Source organism: Corvus moneduloides, chromosome 5, assembly GCF_009650955.1.
Source record: "Corvus moneduloides isolate bCorMon1 chromosome 5, bCorMon1.pri, whole genome shotgun sequence".
Classification (NCBI taxonomy): domain Eukaryota; kingdom Metazoa; phylum Chordata; class Aves; order Passeriformes; family Corvidae; genus Corvus; species Corvus moneduloides.
This window is the reverse complement of record NC_045480.1, coordinates 72,303,534-72,325,299: the sequence shown is the minus strand read 5'-3', so window position 1 is coordinate 72,325,299 and position 21,766 is coordinate 72,303,534. Positions and strand designations below refer to the sequence as shown.

Genomic DNA, 21,766 nt, shown 5'->3' with positions numbered 1-21,766 from the left:
CGATTTTATTTCTTTTAAGGAGATCTTTTACTTTATCAGTGTGAAGTTTTGAGCCTGCTTTTGCTTTCCTCTGATTTTAATTGTTTATCAGAGCAGTGCTGGCAGTGTGAGAATTGACATGTGAAAAATACAAATTGTCTTGCAGCCGGGCATGGGGAGGTTGCTACATTAATTACTTGCATTTTCGTGTACATATTAATAGGTGATATTTGCTCTGACTCTGGAGGAGCTTGCAGTACAAAGTAATTTTCTCAAAGCTTCATTCTTAAAGCACAAAGTGAGGGGGAAGCCCGGAATGCAGCTTGCAGCTGTTTTTATTCTAACTTGAATGAGAACCCCTCCTCTGGGAAGGAAGTCCCAGAGCTGGGAGACTCAACTTAAAACAAAGCTGTGCTGTCAATGAGCCACACTAATATGTTGGTGTGGTCCCTTAATGCTGTTCAGTCACTACAAGTATCCCATAATGATGTTTTACGTTTATGGTGCACCGCCGTGTTAGCCCTCAGCTAAGCAGCGTGTTGTCTGCTGGTTATGAATATAAAAAACTTGCTGAAGGGCTTGAGTGGAGCTTGAACTTGCTGAGCAGTTTTACCTGGCTAATCTTTCCAAGGTAACTGCTGACCTTTCACTATCTTGAGTCGTCAGCTCACAGCGGGGGAGAAACTGATCTCCGGCTGAGGAAGCCTGATTTGCACAATAATTTGGGGACCATTTCCATTTCGCCATCCTGTTGTCGAGGTGGGCTTCCTCTCTGATGGCTGAGCTCACGTTTCGCTCTCTGCTGCCTTGGCAGAGAGCTGAGAAGTCTTTCATATGGTGATTGCGACATTAATTACTTTAATTTTTGTGTTAATTTAATTTTCCAAAAGCTGTCTGCTTCTGGCAGCGTTGCTTTGTTTTGCTCGTGTGAAATGAGGTACTGAAGTGGTGACTGGCAGTTTTCAGCTACAGCGAATCGAAATGTGAACAAAAGAGATGGATTGATGCATTAAAAAGGTTTTATATTTTTCAAGATGAATCTGTGTATTAAGTCACTTGCTTCTAGTTAGTATTTATTTTTCAGGGGCCTCATTCTGACAGACCTTGGTTTGCCATTAAAATCAGAGACCCTTTACTGAATTACTGCTCTTGGGCAGGGCCTTGGCAGATGATGGAGTGAGTGGTTTGCATTTTTGACATAATAAAGACAAATTTTTAAAAACAAACTGTACTATTGTCTGCCGTGATCAGGGTTAGTTTCTGAAGCGTGTAGTGCTCCTGGGTTTGTTGTGTGATCTTTCTAATGGTTTGTGCTAGGAGTTAAGGGGAGTGGGGAAAAAAATATGTATCTTTTTAATTCTTAGAAAAATGCGTTTATGAGGAGGGAAATTAGCTGCTTTTCAGCTTTAGTTGTTGTGGACTTCTTTTAGCAACTAGCTTGCTTTTCTGGTAACAGGGCAAAAGATTGAACAAGAATATTTACTCCTTGAAATAAGACTTTTTGGTTTTTTTTAAGATTATATTTATCTCTCATTTGACAGAATGACAGGAATGGAGACTGAAACGACAAGAGACAAAGCCATGGAAGAAGAAAGCACTGAGCAGAAAAAGGAAAGAGAGAAGAAGAAGAGGTCAAGAGTTAAACAGGTGCTGGCAGATATAGCCAAGCAAGTGGATTTCTGGTTTGGTGATGTTAATCTCCACAAAGACAGATTTCTCCGAGAACAAATAGAGAAGTCCAGAGATGGGTGTAAGTTTATATTCAGCATATTTCAGTGAACAGTTTAGCTTCACTTTGTTCTTCCCTGTATTGCTGGTAACAGTGACAAGTTATTTTGAGGTGCATGTCTTCTCCTGGGAAAGGCAAGAGTTTCATGCTGCAAATCGGCATCAGCAGCTCAGGAGGCAGAACTAGTACTAGATTTTAAAAACTTTGTGCTCTTTCTCTTCTCCTGCCACATTAGCCCTAAGTTAAGGACATCTGCCAGGGTAGAAATGACTGTTTGGGAGACCTGGTTTTCTTTTTCCATTTTTGTATAATTTCAAGAACAAGCCATGAAACGAGTCATTTTGCCCTCAGAGGTACTGTACTTGTTTTGCAGGGTAGATACATGCAGAAATTAAAATTTCACTCGAATTTGTTGTTAGGCATAGTTACTTTTTTCATGTTTTCTCTCAAAGTTTGATAAGAAATTCTATATATGCTTGTAGGGTTACTGTGAGTCTCTTCAGACAATTTTTCGTGTGATTGGTTGGACTTTTCTAAGGGCCCCCTTAAATAATTAATAAAGTAATAAATAACTAAAATTTATCCTACATTTTCTAGAGATACTAGAGATGTCTAGATGTTTATTAAGACTGGTGGTACATAATTTTTTGTCAAGGTTTTAGAGGCATGACTCTTGCAAGTGAAGTGCAAGCAGGGGCTCTTTGTGTTGGCAGCACTGGGTTAAATACTCAATAGAGTACTTGAAGGAGAGGCATGTTTTCAATGCAAATTGTTTTTGTGCTGTAAAACTATGGGGGGGTGGGGGGGGGGGGTCTCGTCCTTTCTCTTCAAAGACAACAGTTATCAGTGGGGAGGTAAAAGAACAAAATTCCTTTGATAAAGGTTAGCACAAAAGAAAATTAAATTTATGTGTACTTGAAACTTGAATTTTGACGGTAAAAATTTTCTGTGAATCCTTGGCTAAATACTGTGCTTAGAACTTGCAGTTTGTTTCGCAAGAAAACTAGTGGAATAGAAGACATCACCTGATTTCATAATTGCACTTTCTTCCACCCTAGATGTTGACATATCACTTCTTGTTTCTTTCAACAAAATGAAAAAATTGACTACTGACGGCAAGCTGATCGCTCGGGCAGTTAAAAGTTCATCTGTTGTAGAGGTATTTAACATCTCACCTTTCTGTATTGGCTGGTGCTGGAAAAGCAAGCAATAATCTCATGGAAAATGTTTATTTCTCCCTACTTTTAGTTGGACTTGGAAGGAACCAGGATCAGGAGACGCCAACCTCTGGGCGAGCGCCCAAAGGACGTGGACAGTCGCACTGTCTATGTGGTAAGGCTGGACTTGTGTTTCTCCCTGCCTGTTTGTTCCTAACTGTAGAAACTCCATTTGTGCATCAGGATTTTTGTTGGCTGCTGCTGATTGTGCAGCAAAGGTTTAAAAATATTAATAGAGCAAAGGCAGGTGAGCAAGAGCTGAGAGTGACTGTAGCAAGAAAGGGCATCGTTTCGTGCTCGGATTTCTTGTGCCAGCTTAAATCGTTTTAAATGCTGAGCCAAGTGCTGCCTCTCCGGCTGAAAAGGTGAAATTTCATTGGGCAATTACTGTGTTCACTGGGCTTTTTTTAATGCCGTTAGAGGAGCACCAGTGGTATTAAGTAGTATTTACTAATTACGTTAATGTAGTTAAAGCTTTCTAATAACAACTAAATTAGTTTCTTCAAACAGGATCTAGCTGGGTTCCCAAGTTTTATCAGGGTACTTTAAACAGCATTATCTGTTTATAAGATCTGTTATTGCAAGCGCCTCTGGTTTTGTACACACAAACAACATTCCTTTAAAGGCAGAATATACCTGAAAAATTTTAACAGTCCTCCTAATAGCACACTGTCCTGTGGCTACCTTGATACTGGAATGACTGCTTAATTTAAATGAAAATAGCTTGTGCTGATGGGATAAGTCTGCATTTCTCCATGGTATTTCAGCTGTGTCAGAGTGAAAAAGCTGTTAAGTTGTTGAGCCACTTGAGTGGTCGCTTGGAAAAAATCCGATGGTTGAGCTGCTGCTTATTTATAAACCCTCGGCAGTTTTGTTTTTTTTTTTTTTTCCCCACTAGATTTGAAGCCACTGTGGAATTTGCTTTGTCTCTGTTTGGTTTTTATGACAAGTACCATTTTTGCTATGTACCTGCAGCTGTTAGCAGCTGACTTAGTATTTTCCAGACAGCACTGAGTTTTCTGTGATGAAGATGCACAATAATCATGGCCAAAATGCCAGCCCATCCAGATAAGGAGGAACTGAATTGCTCTGATGATTCCTTCCTTAACAAAAGCCCCAAAAAGGTGGTTGGGTTTTGTTTCTTTTAAATACAATGTGCCAGACATAGTATTTTCCTAACGTGATTGCAGGGACTGCTTAGAACTCTGAAATACTTTGTCTGTATCATTTTTGGATAAGATATTCTCGTGTCATGAGCTACATTGTCTATACAGAGCTTAACTGTGTGGCTAAATGTTTTGTAAATAGCTGGTATGTGGCGGTGGGGAGAGAAGAAGTAGTCCAAGTGTTGGTAAATTAAATTTTTCTGGAATAATCTGACTTTAATATGCTTTAACATTGACTTCACTGTTATACTATTATTTTGCACTCATCCCATAAAATCTTTAAAACTTGAAGTAACTGGCTTTTCAACTTAAAGCCAAACCATACCAAAATGTTCTTCTGAGTGTGGCAAAGTTTGCGTAAAAAGAAAATCTGAATGTGATAAGTGTTTCCCTGCGAGGAGAACCTTTTAGTGCAGTAACTTGTTGTGGAAAAAAAAAAAATGAAGTAGTGGCAACACTGTTGTTGTTTAGGCATGAATTTGAGAGTGGGATTTTAAAGTGTTCCGTTGGGTCTAGTGAGAAATTGGTGCGACACGATTTCTCTGATGGAGGAGGGGAAATGTTGAACTCAGACACCGTGTCTGCAAGCTGCTAACATGTGTTGCTATATTAAGGACTTTATAGAAGTAAAAACAGGCAGTTTTGTCATCCAGGAAGCTGCCTAAAAGTTTCTGCTCATCTGATGAATTAAGCTCTAACTGCAAAACTTGAAAATACTGGCTACTGGTAAAAATTTTAGCGGTAGTGACTCTTTACTGGCCTGCTGGAATTCTTTCTGTGATACCTTCCTGCATTACCAACAATTAGGAAAAAAATAGCTTGTGCTTTGCAGAGGGTCTTTTGGGACATGCCAGTCCTGTATTTGCTCCAAGGTTTTAAATTTACTGAGAGATTTTATGTTGCAAAGATAGAGCTGCAAGTCTCAGTGTCTGTCACAGGAAGAAATAAGCATCTAAATTAAATACATCATGTATTTGTTACAGGTGTATGAATGATTAGAGATCTGTTCTCAGGTCACTTTTTACTGCCTGGATACTGTGACTCTCAACGTTTTAGCATCAAACTTCAATTTTTTTTTTTTTCCTCCTTTAGGAGCTGCTTCCCAAAAATGTCAATCACAGTTGGATTGAGCGGGTGTTTGGGAAGTGTGGCAACGTAGTTTACGTCAGTATCCCCCGGTATAAAAGTACTGGTGATCCAAAGGGCTTTGCTTTTGTTGAATTTGAAACTAAAGAACAAGCAGAGAAAGCCATTGAGGTGAGTGCTGGTGCCTCTGCTGCTGACATTGTTCCTGGTGTCACATTGTGATATGAATGATGTGCTCTTTACTAGGTCACCTACTAAATCTTAGAGAAATTCCTAAAATATCATCATTTATAAGCTTCACTTAACAGGAGTTCCTCTTTGCTACTCCCAGACCTACAATCAGTTCCACAATTCTTTAAAGATTTAATTCTTTTAATAACCTGAAGACTTTGTAGAAATACAATGGCTTTTTTTTTTTTTTTTTCCAAATAATTTGGTTGGCCACTCTTGGCATCTTTTACAGAAAGAGATCTCTGTGCACCAGTAAAATGATTATTAAATTTTGTCAAGCAAGCATGGTCATACAAATTTTTTTGTATTTGAATGTATTTGAAAGTATTTATGTATTGAAATGTGGTTAGGATTGCTGGTTTTAAGTTGAATGCAGAGTCTTTAAAGTATGATTTTTTTTTTTTAGTCATGTTATGTGGTTTTCATTTTCCTTCTTCTAGTTTTTGAATAATCCACCAGAAGAAGCGCCACGGAAACCTGGGATTTTCCCCAAAACAGTAAAGAATAAACCAGTTCCTACACTGAATTCAAGTAACAACACTGTAGTAGGTAAGTGTTGCTAAATTATTGGGATCAAGGAACCATTATTAAGTTATTTGGATGAGTTTTGTGTCTCAGCTTCTGAAGACAAAAATTTCAGCTGCTGTGTTACTGCAGTTTAATTTCATGTTTCTTAGAAGTTTTTAATAAAAACCATGCATGTTGCTGTGTTGGGCCAGCATAGGCTTAAGTATGAAAAATCTACTGTAACTTACAAACCAGCATGACAGGACTACGTTGCAACTTCATCACCAAAACATTTTCCCTCATTTCTTGTGGTGTAATACAATTTCCCAGACTCCAGACACCTTCTCATCTCTTTCGTAAGACTAATTATAAATCACATTACTATTCCTCGCCATTATCACTAGTTCTTTGTTATACCAGTAACTGTTATTGGAAACAAAAATAATGAAATCAAATCCATGTTTTTTCAACCTTGCTTTACACCCACTTATTTTCCTTCTTAAAGCACCCAGGAAAAACTTCATGTCAGTGTTGCATCTCTCCCATAGAAATGCCAGAGACAAGCATCTCATTTAACAACCCAGTTTTATCATGATATGTGCTATCATGATTGTTTAAGTTAAATCTAATCTCATGTTAAATCATGGGCAGTTTTAAATATTGTGTTTTTAATCCAGAAGAGAAGAAAAAGAAGAAAAAAAAGAAATCCAAAATCAAGAAAGAGAGCAGTGCACAGGCAGCTGCAGAGCCGAAGGAATCAAACATAAACGCTACAACAGAGCCAGTACCCAAGTCTAAAAGACACAGGACTCCATCAGAGTGTTCTGAGATGGAGGGAACTGAGACTCCCAGGCAGCCCTCCAAAAGGGAGAAAAGGAAATGGGACAGAACAGAGAGCTCAGAGGTAACCTGGGAAAGCAGGCCAGGAAAGAGAAAAAGAACCAGCTCAGGAGATGGTGAGGCATCAGCTCCAAAAGTCAAGAAAACTGCTGAAAAAGATGAAGTTGAAACAGTAAAAGAAGAAACAACAGAAGTTCCAAAAGATGCCAATGGTAAAAAATCTTGCCTCTTTTTATTATCATGATTTGCATGATAATATATGCATGAATGAAAGGGAATGGCAGGTACCCTGTATGGATGAGGAGAGATAGGCTGGATATAGTGGAGGCATTAGCAAGGAGTCACTGTTAAGGCAAGGAGCTACATGGGAGAATAAGGAAGAACCTGCATTGCCAAAGCAGAGATATCTAATCAATAGTAAAAATAGTTCAAAGAAGTTCATATCAATAGAACTTGAGTGAAGTAAGTTATGGGTTAAACAGACGGCCTAGGCAAATGGGGACAGCCCAGGAATCTAGGTAAATAAATTGAAATACAAAAGGGAAAAGCTAATGATCCAGTTTGTTTCATGAGATGAGATAAGCTGCATTGAAATCAGATTTAGTCTGACAAGTTAAGTAAATTTGGGTAGTTGATGAAATGGACTAGAAGTAGTTAATGCAAGGAACCAGTAGATATTGCGTGTGATTTTATTGAAATAACATCTAACTATGTCAGAATTCAACATGTTTTCATTTGGACTGTTTAATGTAGAAGTTTCTGCAGAAGAAGACAAAGACAAGAAAGAAACATCCCTTTCCAAATCCAAAAGAAAACACAAGAAAAAACACAAAGAAAGACACAAAATGGGTGAAGAAGTCATTCCGCTCAGAGTGCTCTCCAAGTAGGTGACATACATTATCTGTTTTCTGTGATATCACCGAGTTACTTGATTTTCCCCCCCCCCCCCAGTAGTACTGGGAAGTGGTTGGGTGGTTTCAGAAAGAGAGAACTCCTGAATGAGACTAATGCTAACAAAATCCCCCACGTTTTTCCCGTTTTCACATCTGGATTTATGAAACAAATCTATAGGTTTAATATACACTTTTAATCTCGGTCTATGTTGGGCCTCTTGGCAGTTTTGTTTGCACTTTACAATTTCTCTATATCTCAGGGATCTTGTGAACGTTGTTGCTTTGTGGTACCACATTTTTAATGTTTTTATAATGTTGGCTTGCTCATGTTTTCCTGCAGTATGCAGTTTTTTGTCACTTGTAGGAAAGATAGAATCACGTGTTATGTATACTCTTTTAACATTTTATTGCTTGAAAAATTTCTTTTAGTCTTGATATGTCTGACAGTCCATCACCATTGCTAAAGTGCAATTCCAGATTTTATACAACAGAGTTGCATATTAGCAACAGTATTAGGCTGTAGCAAAAAGATTGAAATACTAAAGTCTTCATTGCTTCATGTGTAGAGTTCTGCCAAGCTCATAATCCAAAAGTGTTGGGCTTTTAGGAGTCACCACAACTAAAACATGGAAGCACTTACTTTTTTAGGCATCCAGCAAGTACCTCCATGTTAAAGTAGAGGGGGTCCTCGCCGTCTTGTGCTTCAAAATTGGGCTTTATGTAGAAACATTTTTTCATAATTTGATACATTTCCAAAGGGAAATGTTGAGGTAAAAAGGATTCACCACCACTAAAACATGGAAGCACTTACTGTTGTGGAGCAAAGCAAGCACATCCACATTTAAGTAATGGGGGTCCTTTGTTGGAGGAACTACATAATAATTAAAAACAAGAATGCAGTAATAAAAAATAGACATGTACATTCCTTTTAAGAAGGCTTAGAAGATTAGGATCCACCGCCACTGAAACATGGAAGCACTTACTTTTTTAGGCAGCAGGTACCTCCATGTTAAAGCAAAGGGAGACCTTTAAAATTAAAAATCGCTTCAAATGAACTTTAGCCACTTAGGTTTTAGCTTTTGGAGAAGACTTGCTCACATGAAAGCTTTTTCCCGGATCGAAAAATCTTCAACTGATCTGCAGGCCATAAAAAAAGCAAAATCCCAGATGGTCTTTCATGATTGCGATCAGGATTCACCTCTACTAAAACATGGAAGCACTTACTTTTTCTATATCACAGAAAGCACCTCCATGTTAAAGTAAAAGGGGTCCACACACACCAAAAAAAATTGATTAAAATGTTATCAGCGGAGCTTGTCCTCTGCCACCGGCATTCTGAGCACACTGCAACAAACACAGAGTTTTAGTTAAATGTTATTCAAGTGTAGCAAAGGGGTAAAAGAAGTTTAAAGACTATAAGCATTGCAAATACTTGCCTGACTTGTTCTCCATGATCTCCTCTTCCTTCGAGACAAGTTACCAAGCTCCTCCTTGAGCTTGTATTTATACCAAACCTTGCTATGGGATGGTGTTGCCTTTTTATCTCCACGAATCCTTACGTGGGTCTTTTGTTATTTTAATGCCTTTGCTCCGTTGAGAATGTATGATCCTGGGTGAGTCTGGATGCTTTTTTGAAGTATACAGTTGTCACTGTTAACAGCTAAAACCATTACCACAAGATATCCTCCTCTTTAAAAATCCTCTATCAGCTTGTTTGATAGGACAGATTAGGGTAACAATGAGTCGTTCTCACAGTGGCACTGCGGGCATTGTGTTGCTGTGGAGCAAAGTTCTCGCTGTTTGCAGAAACATCTCCGTGTTAAATGTATGTAAATATATAAATTGCTTCCATGGGGGGGTACTTTTTAACCAAAATGCATTTGAATAGTGAGGAATGTTCTTATCTCGGTAGGTTTTCGGTGAGTTTAACCAGTTGTTGATTTTCCATCAATGATTTTTTTCTAGAAAATGAGTGACTGATTCTTAATATGGTGACAAAGGAGCGGGTTCACTGAACTAATTCAGTGAATTGAGAGTTCACTGTCTCTCTGAATTAACTCTGAATTTAGTGCCTGTTCTCCGTGTAGTTCCAGTGGAAGACACAGTTTACCAAACTGTTCGCTATGTTGTCTGAATATTTAAAGCAAATTTGAAAGCCACTCCGTTGGAACGATAGGTTGAGGTTGTTGGAACTCTCTTGGATTATTAAAATCTGAAGCAAAGTCATCGGCAATTCAGCTAGGGACAAAACTGAATTTGACTGAAGTTCAGGGAGATCTCTAATGGCAGAATGGTCTGCACTGTCCACCAAGTCCACCTAAAGCTGTTTGTAACCTGTTAAATTACCATTAAGTTTCTAAACATCAGTTTCTTGTTTACAACTGACGGTCCTGTGCCTTTGTTGCTGCTTTTAGGACTGAATGGATGGATTTGAAGCAAGAATATTTGGCCCTGCAGAAAGCCAGTATGGCCTCCTTAAAGAAAACGATGTCTCAAATAAAACCTGAGCCCGTGGGAGAGATGGAAACAGAATCTGGTGTGCAGAAATCTGAAAATGACAAAAGTAATCCTGGGTTTTTTCTTGTTTTCTTGATGTTTCTAGTATGCAAACAGAAGTGCTGCAAGACCCTGATCTTGCCGAAACACTGCCACAAGGTTGTATTTTGTAAAATGGCTGTTGTTTTCTCAAAATGTCAGATAGCAAGAGCAACCCCCTGTATTTAGGTGGATTTGGGAGTAAGGAGTTATATAAATATATACTAAAGTGATTTCAGAATATTTCAGTAGCACTTTCCAGGCTTACAGATATATTGAGGTAATTGTAATTAGCCTCAGAGAGGTAAATCAGCAATCAGCTTTTTGGGTGTTGCAGCTTGGGCCCGACCTGCTTGGGTTTAACTGTACCAGAGATATGCAAAAAACCAACTTGGAATTGGGCTTTATCAGCTCTATAGATAAGATGAGCTTTGTAATTATGTCCTCATAGTTAAATTTCTACTTCTTTTTTCAGGTTTAGAGTTCTTCTTTATTTTATTTGCTCTGAATGCTCTGTGCTTCCCTTGAGTAGCTTTAGCATTGATGTTCCAGTGGCCCTCTGCATGTTTTCAATCACTCTAGAACTGAGGGGTTACTATTGGTACAATAGAAAAAATATTCTTATAGGAAGGACCCCGTGGACTGTAAAAATTTCTCTCAGACTTTTCTTGAAGCTGTTTTTTTTTTTTTTTTACTAAAATTGACTGGAACCTATGGACGGTCTTGATCCTTCGTTTAATAAACCTCGATCTACAGTAACAATATTTGATGCTTGTATACATTGTTCTGTGCTTTCATAACAACTTAGTTTTTTCAACCTAATAAATGTAAAAACTTTTTTCTATTTTTTTCTCCACCCTGTTTTTAACTTGACCAGCCACCAGTGAAGATTGTGCCCCTCCCGCCAAGGCCAACACAATGGGCCCTCAGTTCGTCAGCGGAGTAATTGTGAAGATCATTAGCACCGAGCCCCTGCCGGGCAGGAAGCAGATCAAGGTAATGCCTTTGTAACCTCAGGGCAGCTGTTAGCCTTTCCTCTTACCCTGCCCCCAAATGTTTGAATATGGAATACCATTTCACCCAGTCTCACTGATTTTTTTTTTTTTTTTTTTTTTTTTTTTCATCTATTTGGCCAGTAGCTGTGTACAGATTCTTCTTTAGTACCTGTTAATGGCAGATTTTTCCATGGCAAAATACACTAAGGAGTACGTTTCAAAGTAAAACCAAGGCTTTTGTGTGCTTGCAGCAATGTCAGGTGTATAACGAAAATATTGAGGAGAATAAGCAATGCTCTTGTGCTTTCCAGTTTAAAAAAAGGAGCTGGAGACTGCTGCAGTGCTCTGCATTTGTCACTGTGCCAGTCATCCTGACAAAAGAGCTGTAAAAGTATATATGTGGGGGTTTTTTAAAGTTTATGGTGTTTTTATCTTTAGCAGGAATTTGGGGGCAGGAGAATGCTCTCTGCTGCATGAGAAACCAATTTTCTTTCTTTCAATAAGAATTTTACAATGACAAAAACTCCATTTCAGGGAGAGTGACAGCAGTGGAACTTGTTGATTCAGTCACTTTTTTCCTAATACAAGTGCTTGTTTTTCTCAATTTAAAAAGTGTTTAGATACCTTTGGTTACGTGTGATGACACAAAAGTTACATACACTGAGTAGAATATTTCTTCTTAAGAAAAATACCAGTTTTAAGCAGCATCCTTTCGAAATGGAAATATTAAGAGTTTTCCAAAGGAAATAACAGGCTTTTTCCAGATCCTGAATTTTCGATTCATGTTACACAGGACATTTTCTTTCCCGAATTGCACTTTTAGGATGAGTAGCAGCTGGAAAGAATTTGAACAACTTGAACTCAAGGTTGGTGCACATAATCCAGGCCACTCAGGACAATGAGGGAATGGTTTAAAATGCGAGTTCTGATACTGTTTATCAAACATTTATAGCTGAGGAGGCCATTTCGAGTCGCCAGCTGCTTGCAAGTTCACGAGGCTTGATGTGTACATGAACCTAAGCAATATGTGAGAACCCCTCATCTCACTGGTGGTGGGGTTTCAACTTAAGCAGCCTAATCTTTCTCGGTGTATTTGAAGGCAGCTGGTGCAGTCTGAGTGTTGGAGACACTGAGAGAATGTGGTACAAGTTGTCCCTGTAGCCTCTGAGGGCCCCTTTGACTGCAGGATACACCTCGCTGGGTTATGTTTGTGTCACACCTTAATATGTTGCGGGCAAAAGGAAAGCTTACTGTTTAAATAACGGAAAACTGAAATGTTTTTGCTATTTCTTTCCTTTCTTTTTTGTTTTTCTGGCCGTGCTAGTTGCCTAACTGTGGAAGGCAGAAGTGCAACCAGACCTGGCTTTGCTGTGTGACTGGGCTGTCAGCTGCAGCAAAAGGCCACAAAGCAGTGCTTCCAGGGCTTTTTTTCCCCCCTCAGGCTTCCCGAACCGATCTGCATTTCTCGTGGTATGGAAGCAGTTATGCGTGCCACACAACTTGGAAACGTCTTTGCAGTGTTGTTTAAAAATTATTTTGATATTTTAATTTTACACTTCACTGCTTCCCTATTTTGCTCTTGAGGTGCTCCTCAGGGCTACTAGTTTTTGCCAGCTCCATGGAACTATTTGGTTCGTTTTAGTTTTCCATGAAATCCTGACTTTGGGATAACAGGATAAGGCTGGAAAGTAGCTTTTGCTGGCTCTCAAATGATCTTAACAGTGTTGTCACTTAAATTTTGTTCTGTTTTAAGGCTGCCCTTGGTGGTGGAGGGTTAAAAGCAGTGTGTGATTCCTGAATAGAGGCATCTTACTTGGGCTGCCTGCTGTGAACGAAATTGACTAGGAATGTGTGGTCCTACTTAATTTCCCTAACAGCAGGAATTACAAGCGAAGTACTTCATCTGCAAGAGCATTTGTGACTCTTCTCCTTTCAGCTGTCGGTGAAAATTTTCAGGCAGAGGTCACTTCATAAAGATAGAGTTGTTTTACTACTACTCCTTTCTCAAATAATCTGCCATGAATGAGCTTGCTTTTGTACATTTAATGTGTAGAATCAAGCTTGATATTTTTGTGTTAGGCTGAGATCTATACATGTTATACTGTACAGTTTTTACTTTTGAAAAAAAATCAGATACAGTGCTGAAATAAAGGGGTAATGCTCCATTAGTAAAATGATACCACAACATTTCCAGGAATGACTGCTTTAAGTTGTTGATGGAGGGCCCGATGAGAGATAGATGGGTAGAGGTTGCAGGCTCATAAATCAGAATTCAGTTATAACCTTCTTAGGAAAATAAGTTAATTCAAAATTCTTTGACAAGAGACTGATCGATTAAATGACAAAGTTCACTTACTGCCTCTTTGCTTCATGACCTTTTTGAAAATGTTAATGACCTCCAAATGGAATGGTCAGAAGTCACTCTTTTTATATTCTCTTTTTGAAGGCTGATTTATGGTGTGTGTTGTCTCATGCTTTGACAGGATGCTCTGGCAGTGCTGGCTGAGGTAGCTTATGTTGACATGCTGGAGGGAGACACCGAGTGTCACGTCCGTTTTAAGACTCCCGAGGATGCACAGACCGTCATGAAATTGTACAAAGAAATACAGATCAAAAACAACTGGAAATTCGAAGTTCTCACTGGTAAGACTTCTTTTTTTCATGGAAGTACAGGAGAAGCCGTAAGTACTGCGAAAGGGATCGTTTCTGGTGAATTTATGGATATATTTAGATATCTTGGGGAAAAAGATTGCATGTTTAGTTTGGTTTTTTTCTGAGAGTCTTCTCATTTTGCAATTACTATGAACTTGGGAAAACTAAAAGGGGTTTTATGCCACTATTCAGAGGAAAATAATGATTTTTGCTTGCTATTACAAACTTAATTCTGTTCTTTTTAGATGGATTTGCTTCACTTTCAGTGGCAAAGGACTATAGAACTTAATTCACATTTCAGCTTTATGAATAGAACATTCTGATAGTGCAAAAGAATTTTAAAGGAAGACTTCCTTGAAAATACTGAGCGTGTGTGTGAAATGACATAGCAAGGATCTAACAGCATGGATACATGTAAAGTGGGTTTAGCACTTACCTACTAATTGATCTTTATTTTTCAGGAAGTTGAATAATTTAGGCCCTAATAAGCCTTTTTTTTTTTTTTTTTTTAATGTATTTACAAAAAAGTTGTTATTCTCTAAGGGTTCTTAAGGGCTCTACTTTTGAACTTTATTTTAATGTGTGTTATTTCTTTCCGAAATTACTGTGCTGTTCTAAATTTGTATCTTCTCTTAGACTAGATTAGTTTGCCAAGTGTGGAGAAGCCTCTTTGTGGAATTGAGGGATAGAAAAAAGAGGAAGTCTCTCAAACTTGGTGTATTCACAGAACTTCTGTATTCAAGAGATACACCAAAAATTGTGAATATGCAAAAAAACCTCCCAGATTAAACAATCAATATGAGACTGCCTCATGTGCGTATTTAAATATTTTACCCCACTCCTGCCCAAATCCTTACATAGGGCCCAGTCTCATGGGTGCAGGGATGTAGACTCCCCAAAACGCTACTTAAGGATTGCAGAAGGGGAAGCTTTGATGGAAGCATTAACCTTCATGATCATATCAAAGTTAATTGGAGTTTGAGATTCAGTGAGTGCTGCTAATGTCATGTGGAGATAGATTTGTCTCCAGTGTGCTCTGTGTTTCAGAGATCCAGAAATATCCTCAAATTTTGTGTTCTACAGCTGTGTGCTCTGTGTCTGTTTGTCTCTGGTTTTGTATCCTTACATAAGAGTGCAGTAGGAGATTAGGAGTAAGTACTACATTGTAGGAGCATTCCATTCATAGTCTTAAGATTTATTTTTTTCTAACTGGTTCATTAAAATGAGAATGGAAAAGCTTTCCAGGAATGCACAAGGGACTCATAGTAGGGATTTTTGTTTTTCTTGGTGGCAGAAGGTGAGAGATGAAAAGGAAAGAATTTAATGCTCCCTGCAGCAGGGGCTAAACATTTCCCAGTAGTATTTTACTCTTCAGGATTTGACTTTAGCTATCTTCAGCTTGGCATCTGGCAAGATGGTAAGCATCTGTGATCATGTTTAGATGTTAACTTTTGCAGGAGTCTTTTCCAAGATCTTTCAGAAACTGCCCTGTGGCTGAAGATGAACCCGTGAGGATGAAGATGAGACTATGGAAATAATATCACAGAATTCCCATAGCGATAATTACATCACACACCAGAAGGAAAAGTGGTCAACTGCTGCTTCCCTGCAAAGCAGATGCTGAGAAAAGCTGCAGAATTACTTGCTTTTGTATTGCTGCCTGTGTTCAAATATTCCTGACAGCTCGTGAAGACTCCAGGCAATGGTTTTGATGAAACAAAATAGTCTCAGTTGTTCTTACAATAATTACTTTTTTTTCCCTCCTGTTTGGTAGTTGTTTAAAATGAGTCAGAGGTTGAGTACATCAGTAAATCAAAGGGGCCTCCGTGTGCTGTGGTGCAACTTCAGCTAAAACTCAGCTCCTTTTGCTGATGGCATGTAGAGAGCAATTCTGTATGGCTTCTGTGCATAGGACATGTAAGACTACTGGGGAAATACTTGTTGGGTTTCCCTGAAAGGTATTTTCATGAGTGTTTACTTTAGAAATGATTTCATCCACTTCTTGTGGCTCCTTTTATTGATATTCCTCAATGTTCATTTTCCCCCAAGGTGACCATGAGCAACGTTACTGGCAGAAGATTTTGGTGGACAGACAAGCTAAGCTGAACCAGCCTCGAGAAAAGAAGCGGGGTACTGAGAAGGTAACCTGCAAATCACAGCTTTTTCCTGTGGCAGCCATGGTGGAAAACATGACACTGTTACTGCACTGCTCCACGGTTTTTGATACTCTGACTGTGTATTTAGTTCTGTTAAGTCACTCCCTACTGACTTGGCAAGCAGGGTTTTACAGCCACGAAGTAACGAGTGTGGCTGTCCTGCTCCAGTTGACAAGTGCAAGGCTTGTCTTTACAGGGACAATTGGAGAAAGTTAACTCCATGACTAAAGGCCAGAACTTAATTTGTAAGCTGGATTTCTTTTCAAACCCTGTCTGGATGAGCTAATTAGTAAGTTAAGTACTCTTGATGTGCTCTAGTGAAATCAAGGCTAGTGCTACACTCTTAATTCTCTGGTATGATCCAGAAAATCATTTTCTTGAGAATCAATCTCATTTTCCTCACAATTAAGATAATTTTATTTGTGCTGTGGCGAATGCTGGTGTGTTCCCAGTGTGGTCAGGAGCCTGTGCACCAGTTTGACTGCTCCGACCCAGCCAAATCTGGGTCCTCCTGCAAGCATCCATAGCTGTACAGCTTCCAGATCCCAACTGGGAAAGACCAGCCTTCTCCTCGCTGTGCCCGTCAGGCTGCAGCCTTGAGGGGGTGTTGCAATGAACTTGCAGGCTGCTGCCTCTGCTCCAGCCCCAGCAGATCCTTCCAGGCATGAAGGGTTCTCTCATTAAGCCAAGTCAGATCCCTGACCTGACAGAGAGGAGCCAGAGAGTATTTCACAGAGGTTTTATTGCCAGGTTTGCTTCACACACTCCAGATAAGGTTTCTGAATTGGCTTTAGCCTGAGGTTTTTTTGCTGTGGCTTGCAAAACTTCAGAATCATCTGACCTTAATTATTTGTTGATTACTTTTGAGACTCTTTGTTTCCTGGACCCTAGGAAAAAAAAAAATTGTCCCGTATATAATAGAAAATTTCATTGACCTAAAGGAACAGCAGTCATACAGGTCAAAACCTTATCTTCTGTAAGGCATATTTTGCATGTCTTATCCTGTTTGTATGAATGTTCTTTCAGAGATCCTGCACACAAATAAGTTGAGTTTTTTTAAAGAAAGATGTGCTTTGCCCGAAGGTCTAATTTAATTTTCTTAAAAGCCTAAAAATGGCATTGATTCGAGCCATTATTCTTGAATATAAGCAGAAAGTGAATTTGAAAACTGCAGCTTTAGAACATTTTTTTGGTTGTTGCCAGGCTTTTTTTTAAATGTACTTTTACTTTTTTAAACCAAAGGTGCCAGTGGGACCTTTGACTTTAATTTTGACCGTAGGAGCCCTTGCTCCAAGTTTCTCTTCATCTTTTGAAGATTGATATTTGTTGACCAAACTGGTGTAAATTGGGCAGTAATGTACCTCATCTAGGCTTGCAAATACAAACTGTCTCGGTTCTGCCTAACAATGGCAGCACAAAGATGCAAACTCCTGCTCCTTCCCCCTGCCCATCACCTTGCCACACCGGGAGGTGTGAACTTCAAAGCCTGGGGAATTCTATTTAAATGCTAACGCTGTTAGGCAAAACATCAAGACAAGAATGCCTTGCTCTGCAGTCAGTAAATCTTAACCCCTTCCTTACTTTTTGACAGGCTGTATTCCTGAAATACGGATCGATCATTAAAAATTTTTTTTCTGTTCATTAATATTTTCCCATTTGAAAATTTTTCCTTAGTATTCCCAAAGTGATTTCTTTTGAAGGTCTCAAAGGTAGAAAAAAGTAATACAATTATTCATAACTAAATACCTTCAGCAAAATGTGCCATTAGCATGCCTTTCTTGTCAAAGTCTGTTCTGATAGTAACGTTTTGAAATGCCTTATGAGATTTTGAAATGGAGCTTTTTGCCTGCTAGCTGCTTTATGCTTGGAATTAAGGCATCTTATGTTTTCATTCCATCAGTGTTGAAATGCATGGACTGCATCCCATCATATGCAGCATGCAGCTTTTGAGTTTAGGCAGTTCGAGATTCCTCTTTTCTGTGCTTGCTAAAAGCTATAGGCCAACTCAGCTTTCCTCAGGATAAGGGTTAAGGATCACTTCAGCAGATAGCTGGTGCAGTGCCCAAAACCAAAGCAAGTGGTAGAGATTTTACTTCCTCTGGCACAGTTCCTATAATAAACCAGATGTCCAAAAGAGATTGAAAATCCCAAGCTTCCTCAGAAAAGGCCTGGCCATCCTTTGGTGTGAAAAAGGTGTCCAGTGTCTTTTCCCCAGGCCTGGTTGATTGTCACATCTCTGCTCCCCTCTGCCGCCCCTTCCCAATCCATCTTCCCTTTTGTCTGTTTAACTGCCTGATAAAACCACCTCTGTCATTTACTGATACAGATGGAAAACTTCCAGCCAGAACTGCCTTTTAGGGCAGTGCCACTTTATTCAACCCTAAAGCAATTCATCAGTCTGTAGCCTTAAACTCCAGACCTATTGGAGTCTCCCGTTGCCAAAGCCAAGGCAGGAGTGCCTGCAAGCTTTCTGCTTGGATCCTCCTCTCCTGGGGGGAGGTGCTGCTGAACCTCATTTGCACCTGGGACCCCCTTCCAGAGGGGGAAGGAGGAAGTTTAAGAGGGTGGGAGGGCTGGTAGAAGTGAAAGGCATTTGGCAGGGAAGTGAGAATTGAGTATTTGCGAAGGGTGGAATAATTGGCAGGATATATGGATATACGGAAAAGGAGGACAGTGGGAATGTCTCGGCACAGCCCACACTCTGCTGATGATGCCTGGGGCTCAGGGGCTGTGTCCTTGCAAGACTGGGGCAGCTCCTGGCTGTGGGCCTGTGCGGACAGGTCCCACACCAGAACACTTTTCCCTGGTTCTGTGACCCTGGTACTATGGAATGGCTGGATCCCTGTTTGGATTCAGGAGTAGAGGTGTGCTTACACACAGGTGCTGATAATGAATTGATAAGCTGGAAATGGAAATCCTTGAGGCCTCTTGCAAATTCTGAGGCACTGGAATGGAAGCCGTCAGCAGTATGAGCCGGGCAGCTTGTGTCTCAGAGCTCCCCTTCCCGTGTTTGTCGTTCTCCATTCCTATGCTGAACGAGTAAACCACTGTACTCTGCTTCCTCTTAGGGTTGGACTATTTTAAACTGGATTTTTTAGGCACCAGAGAATAAAAGTTAGCCGTCTTTAGGTCAGTTTTATTGCTGGAGACTGGTTGAGAAAGCCTCAAATCTTGCCTGCCACAGTGAGTGCAGCAGCACAACGTGCACCTCTGTGCTGTGTGCAGGACTCAGTCGTATGCAGAAGTAACAATTAATTTGCTTTGTATGTGCAATTGTTAATATCTGGCACACTGTCCTTCCTGTGGAGCAAATGGCCCTTCCCCATAACACCAGCTAACATGCTTGAGTAGTCCCCAGAAGAGAAGCTGCTGTGGGTTTTTGTCTGTTTGTTTGGGTTTTTATCAAGGGGGGTGGTGGGTTTGGGGGGTTTTTTTTTTTGCTTGTTTGTTCGTTGTTTTTTTGTTTGCGGGTTTTTTGTGTGGTGTTGTGTTACGTGTGAGTGCATTTTTGTGTGGTTTCTTGTGTTGGTTTGTGGTTTCCGTATGTGTGGTTTTCTGTGTGTTGTGATGGGTTTTGTGGGTTCTGTACATGCCTTTGGCTGTTGGTTTTTGTGGGATTTGGGGGTTTTAATGTGCCTTTAAGTGTATTCTTGTATTGGGGCTTGGGGGTATTTTGAGGGGCTTGGGAGATTTTTGGTATTTTTTTCCATTTGGGTATTTTTTTGGCAAGCTACGTATTTTCAGGGGTTGGTTTTGGTGTTTCTTACTGGGTTTGGGTTTCTTCTGTTATTTTTAGGGAGGCTGGTGGATTTTTTGCAGGGGGAATTCTGGGTTCTGTATGTGCCTGTGTTCATGTGTTGGATTCTGTAGGGTTTTTATGTGTCCTTAGGTGTGGTGATGTGTTGGTTTGTGGTGTTTCTCCATGTGCCTTTTTGTGGGTATTCTTGTGTTGATTTGTGGGTTTTGTGGTTTGTGTGTGTTTGTGTGTGTTTTTGTGGTGTTATGGGGGTTTTGTGGTTTCTTTATGTTCTTGTGGGGGTTTTATGGGTTTTGTGGTTTCTGTGTGTGTTCCTATGGGAGTCTGTGGTTTCAGTGTGAAAGTTTTTTGCCTGGGTTTGGGGATTTTTTGTGGCTTGTGTGTTTTGTTTGTTTTCAGTGGGTTTGTGTTTGTATTTGTTCATGTGTGGGGTTTCTGTGGGTTTTTTATTTTGTGTGTTTTTTGTGGTCTCTGTGCATGGTTTTTCTGTGCTTCTGTGTTTGTTCTTGAGTGGGTTCATGGGGAGTTTCTGTGGTGTGCTGGAGGCACGTGGGGATTTTTTCCTGTTTAAAATGCCACAATATTCATAAAGCACTCTTTTTTTTTTTTTTTGGTGGTCTAACCTTGTTTTTCCTACATCAGTAGCAAAATGAATCCCATCAAAAAATAAAGTTCTTTAACTTACTGTATGAGACTGTATTTTAGGATTTTGAAATTGCAATTTTGTTGTCTTCAACCATTTTGGGAGGAACAAGGGATGGAATATATCCCTGATTGTAAAGTAAAATGATAACAAGATTGTTTTGCTCTAATTTTCCCCATCCTTTTTCCTGCTTGCAGTTGATTGCTAAAGCTGAAAGGATGCGGCTCGAGAAGACTCAGCAGACAAGCAAACACATTCGATTCACTGATGACAACTAACCAGGGTTGATGGTGAGCTTGGAAGTGAACTGTAGGTACTCCAAACCAAACAACCAAAACCAGCCCTCACAACCACCACTGCTTACAGCAACTAAACCTGGGCCCTTGGATCCATAACTCTGCAGACTGCAAGTGTGAAGATTGGTTCTGAATCCCATTTGTAATAGGCTGAATGTTTACTGCTTCTGAGCCCTTAGGTAAAGCTTTTTGGAACATGTGCGATATGAGATCTTCCTTTAGTTCACTTCCAATTTGTTGGGATTTTGGTTTTTTTTTTCTTTTTTTTTCTTTTTTTTTTTTGTTTTTGTTTGTTTGTTTTTCCTTTTTTGTTTTTGTATGTTGAAGTTTTATACACTAGGTCATAAAATAAAATGCTTGAGAATTTCAGTTGTGTATCTCTAATTCTTCCATTTACTTTTTATGGGACTATAAATAATAAAAGTGGTTAATGCTACATAAACCCCTCTAGGCCTCTTTTTAGTCCATCAAGCTGTTTCAAAATAAAGGAGAATAATCTTTTGTTATTTTCAAGTGGGTAGGGCTGACAGGAAATCTGCCATTGAGCAGTCTGGAAGGAAATTTACTTGTGTAAATACACACTAAACTGAGTTTAGACTTCTTTTATTTTTTTAGAAGAATCTTCAGGAGAAGAAATAAGAATCTCTTTGGTACATCTGGTTATTTACCTGCAGATAAGTGTTCAAGTTGTGTAGTTCACAGGTTAGGATGGTGATTTTAATGGCTTTAAAGTATTTAATGGGAGACTGGCAATTTAAAAAAAGAAAATTAAACGTGAAAGTGAAATTGGAATTCTCCACCAGGTTTCATGTCTGTTTGAGTAAGTCTGCTGGTGGGGCAGGATTGAATGGAGAGGGAATAGCAGTGATCAGACTGAAGATAGCAAGAATATAGAGGGGAAAAGTGCAAGATAAGGGACCAACTTTCAGGGCTGGAGGGGAAGAGCTTGCTGATGGTTCTTGGAAATGGTACATGGAGGATTCCTCCCAGAGGACTGCAGGGGAAAGGTGGGGGAAGGCAGGATCTAACCTGTATGCCAGGCACTCCTGCAGTATTCCTGTTTGGTCCAGTTGCAGTATTTTAT

The 21,766-nt window shown here is 39.6% G+C and overlaps 1 protein-coding gene across 1 annotated transcript; it reads left to right on the top strand.

Annotated features, from left to right (window-relative positions):
- Nucleotides 1–1,520: 1,520 nt before the first annotated feature.
- On the top strand, nucleotides 1,521–21,118 carry LARP7 (La ribonucleoprotein 7, transcriptional regulator). The gene is made up of 12 exons (XM_032109440.1): nucleotides 1,521–1,729; nucleotides 2,767–2,867; nucleotides 2,957–3,040; nucleotides 5,184–5,348; nucleotides 5,849–5,957; nucleotides 6,593–6,967; nucleotides 7,509–7,638; nucleotides 10,063–10,211; nucleotides 11,061–11,179; nucleotides 13,662–13,821; nucleotides 15,880–15,971; nucleotides 20,584–21,118. The coding sequence occupies exons 1-12, from the start codon at nucleotides 1,522–1,524 to the stop codon at nucleotides 20,662–20,664; spliced, it is 1,773 nt and encodes a 590-aa protein (XP_031965331.1). The 5' UTR covers nucleotide 1,521; the 3' UTR covers nucleotides 20,665–21,118.
- Nucleotides 21,119–21,766: the final 648 nt, after the last annotated feature.

Coding starts and splice junctions, on each gene's coding strand:
- LARP7 (XM_032109440.1), top strand. CDS start 1,522: ATGACAGGAATGGAGACTGAAACGACAAGAGACAAAGCCATGGAAGAA. Junction 3,041..5,183: donor ACAGTCGCACTGTCTATGTG/GTAAGGCTGGAC, acceptor TTCCTCCTTTAG/GAGCTGCTTCCCAAAAATGT. Junction 13,822..15,879: donor GAAATTCGAAGTTCTCACTG/GTAAGACTTCTT, acceptor TTTTCCCCCAAG/GTGACCATGAGCAACGTTAC.